The 2,526-nt window shown below is 61.7% G+C and overlaps 2 protein-coding genes across 2 annotated transcripts; one reads left to right on the top strand and one right to left on the bottom strand.

The window, feature by feature from the left end:
* Positions 1 to 1,187: 1,187 nt before the first annotated feature.
* Positions 1,188 to 1,278, bottom strand: ETH_00018040 (uncharacterized protein; the record flags this gene model as incomplete). The annotated part of the gene is made up of 1 exon (XM_013379100.1): positions 1,188 to 1,278. A coding segment is annotated over one exon (91 nt), but the record flags the coding sequence as incomplete, so codon positions are not given.
* Positions 1,279 to 1,551: 273 nt separating this feature from the next.
* Positions 1,552 to 2,467, top strand: ETH_00018035 (uncharacterized protein; the record flags this gene model as incomplete). Its single annotated transcript, XM_013379099.1, has 1 exon — positions 1,552 to 2,467. A coding segment is annotated over one exon (916 nt), but the record flags the coding sequence as incomplete, so codon positions are not given.
* Positions 2,468 to 2,526: the final 59 nt, after the last annotated feature.

Here is a 2,526-nt window from a genome sequence, read left to right as displayed (position 1 = left end):
GCACATAGTCTGAATAGATGCAGCAGCACCAGGGAGGGTCAATCAGCAAGGCAGCATTCATCTTTTCAGAAAAGCATCAAGTGCCGTGCTGCTGCTGCTGCTGCTGCTGCTGCTGCTGCTGGTGCTGCAACAGCTGCCTTTGCTTCCGCCACTGTCGCTGCTGTAACGATTTCTCTTGCTGCTGCTGCTGCTGCAGCGACTGCTGCCGCTGTCCCTGGTGCTGCTGCTGCAACAACTGCTGCCGCCGCCAGCGCTGCCGCAGCTGCGGCCGAGACAGCTGCTGCTACGGCTGCTGCTGCTGCTGCTGCAACAGCTGCTGGTGTCAATGTGGCAGCTACAGGCACTGGCGATGGCGATGCTGCTGCTGCTGCCTCTTCTGACGGCGCTGCTGCTGCTGTTGTGTCTTGTGTTGCGCAGCAGCGTCTGTGATGCTGCTTCTGCTGCTGCAGTTGCTGCTGCTGCAGCTGCTGGCGTTGGCGCTGGGTTTGCCGATGCTGCTGCCGTCGCCGCCGCCGCTGCTGCTGCTGCAGTTGCTGGGTTTGCTGCTCCCGCAGCAGCTGCTGAGATGGCTGGAGCTGCTGCTTCTGCTGCTGCTGCTGCTGCTGCTGTGTGCCCCCCGTGGCTCACAAGATGCGGAGGAAGAATGCCAGGCTCCCAAACTCTGGGCGAGTTGCTTTGGGGGGAGGCAGCTGTGTCTTGTGCCGCTGCTTCTGCTGTAGTTGCTGCTGCTGCTGCTGCTGCTGCTTGTCTTTTGCAGTTTTTTACTTCTGTCTCTTTCGTTTGCACTGCGGTCAGCCGGAAATACCTTCAGCGAGTCATTGGAGCTGTTGTTGCTGCTGCAGCAGCTGCTCGCGCCGCAGCAACAGCGGGTGTGCCGTTGCTGCTGCTGCTGCTGCTAGTCGTCTTGCTGCGCTGCAGCAGAACCCCCATGCCACAGCTGCTCAATCACAAGAAATTCGAAGCAGCAACGGGACTAAATAATTTGATTTTGTCAATTAAAATGCCTTAAAGGAGGTCCTTTTCCCTTGAGAGGATGGTACAAATTCCCAGGGGACATGAAGCAGCAGCAGCAACAGCAGCAGCAACAGCAGCAGCATGCAGCAACGACGGCTGCAGCAGCAGCATGCAGGGGGCTCAGGGGCCTCGGTATAGAAAGAGATTGCTTGTTACGGCTTCCGATTCCCTACAAAAAGCAATACAGCGGTAGTTGCGGCTGTTGTTGCTGCTGCTGCTGCTGTTGCTGCTGTGCTGCTGCTGCTGCAGAGCACATCCCCGCATGAACTGAGGAGCCTCCAGGGGGCCTCTGTCGAGGGGCCCCTCTCGAGTCTTGGGGACTCTCGAGTTCCCGCAGCTGCTGCAGCCGAGAAACTGTGGCAACAGCAGCAGCAACAGCAGCGGCAGCAGCAGCAGCAGCAAGGCTGCTTCCCAGTGGGACCGGGCTCGGGGGCCCCCTCCTCGGGTACCCTCCCCTGACCCACACAGGGGCCCCTTTGCAATGCTGTCTTTTTACTGAGGGGCCCCCTGCAGCAGCAAAACGGCGAAGCCCTGTCAATGCCTCACGACTCTGCTGCAGCAGCGCCGCGCGATGCCGCAGCGGGGGCCCCCGCTGCGGCTGCTGCTGCTGCTGCTGCTGCTGCTGCTGATGCTTTTAAAGCTGCGGCCGCTCCGCTCGCAGGAGCAGCGCAGCCCATTGCAGCAGCAGTACCAACAGCTGCAGCACCGGCTGCAGCAGCACCTGAAGCAGCAGTAGATGCTTCCATTCCAGCAGCAGCAGCAGCTTCCGCAGCAGCAGCAGCAGCAGCTACGCGGCCAACGGAGGGGCAGCCTCTGCTGCTTGGGGTGCATGCAGAGCCCAGTGCCCACATCTTAGCAGCGGCTCCAGCTGTTCCTGCTGCAGCAGCTCCTGCTGTTCCTGCTGCAGCAGCTCCTGCTGTTCCTGCTGCAGCAGCTCCTGCAGCAGCAGCTCCTGCAGCAGCCCCAACTGTAGCAGCACCAGCTGCAGCAGTACCTGCTGCAGCAGTACCAGCTGCAGCAGTACCTGCTGCAGCAGTACCTGCTGCAGCAGTACCGAGTGCAGCGGCGCCAGTTGCAGCAGCACCAGCTGTGACAGCAGCAACTCCAGCAGCGCCAGCTGCAGCAGCACCAGTTGCAGCAGCACCAGTTGCAGCAGCACCAGTTGCAGCAACACCAGTTGCAGCAGCACCAGTTGCAGCAGCACCAGTTGCAGCAGCATCACCTACAGGGGCAGCATGCGCGGCAGCACCAAGTGCCGCAGCACCGGGCGCAGGAGCAGCAGCAGCAGGGGCTGCAGGGTTTGCAGCCCCAGCAGCAGGGGGGCCTGCAGCAACAGCAGCAGCAGCAGCAGCAGAACTGAGTCAGCGTTTTGCTCTGTTTGGTGCTGCAGTTGCTTCAGCCCAGAGGGGCCTCCAGGGCCTCTTTGCTTTCGACAGCAGCAGCGGCGAGAAGGGTTTGGCTGCTGCTGCAGAAGAAGCAGCAGCAGGGGCCCCCGCGGGGCCCCCGGGGGCC

Source organism: Eimeria tenella, genomic scaffold (assembly GCF_000499545.2).
Source record: "Eimeria tenella Houghton genomic scaffold, Eth_scaff1417, whole genome shotgun sequence".
Lineage (NCBI taxonomy): Eukaryota > Apicomplexa > Conoidasida > Eucoccidiorida > Eimeriidae > Eimeria > Eimeria tenella.
This window is presented reverse-complemented; position numbering and strand designations above follow the sequence as displayed.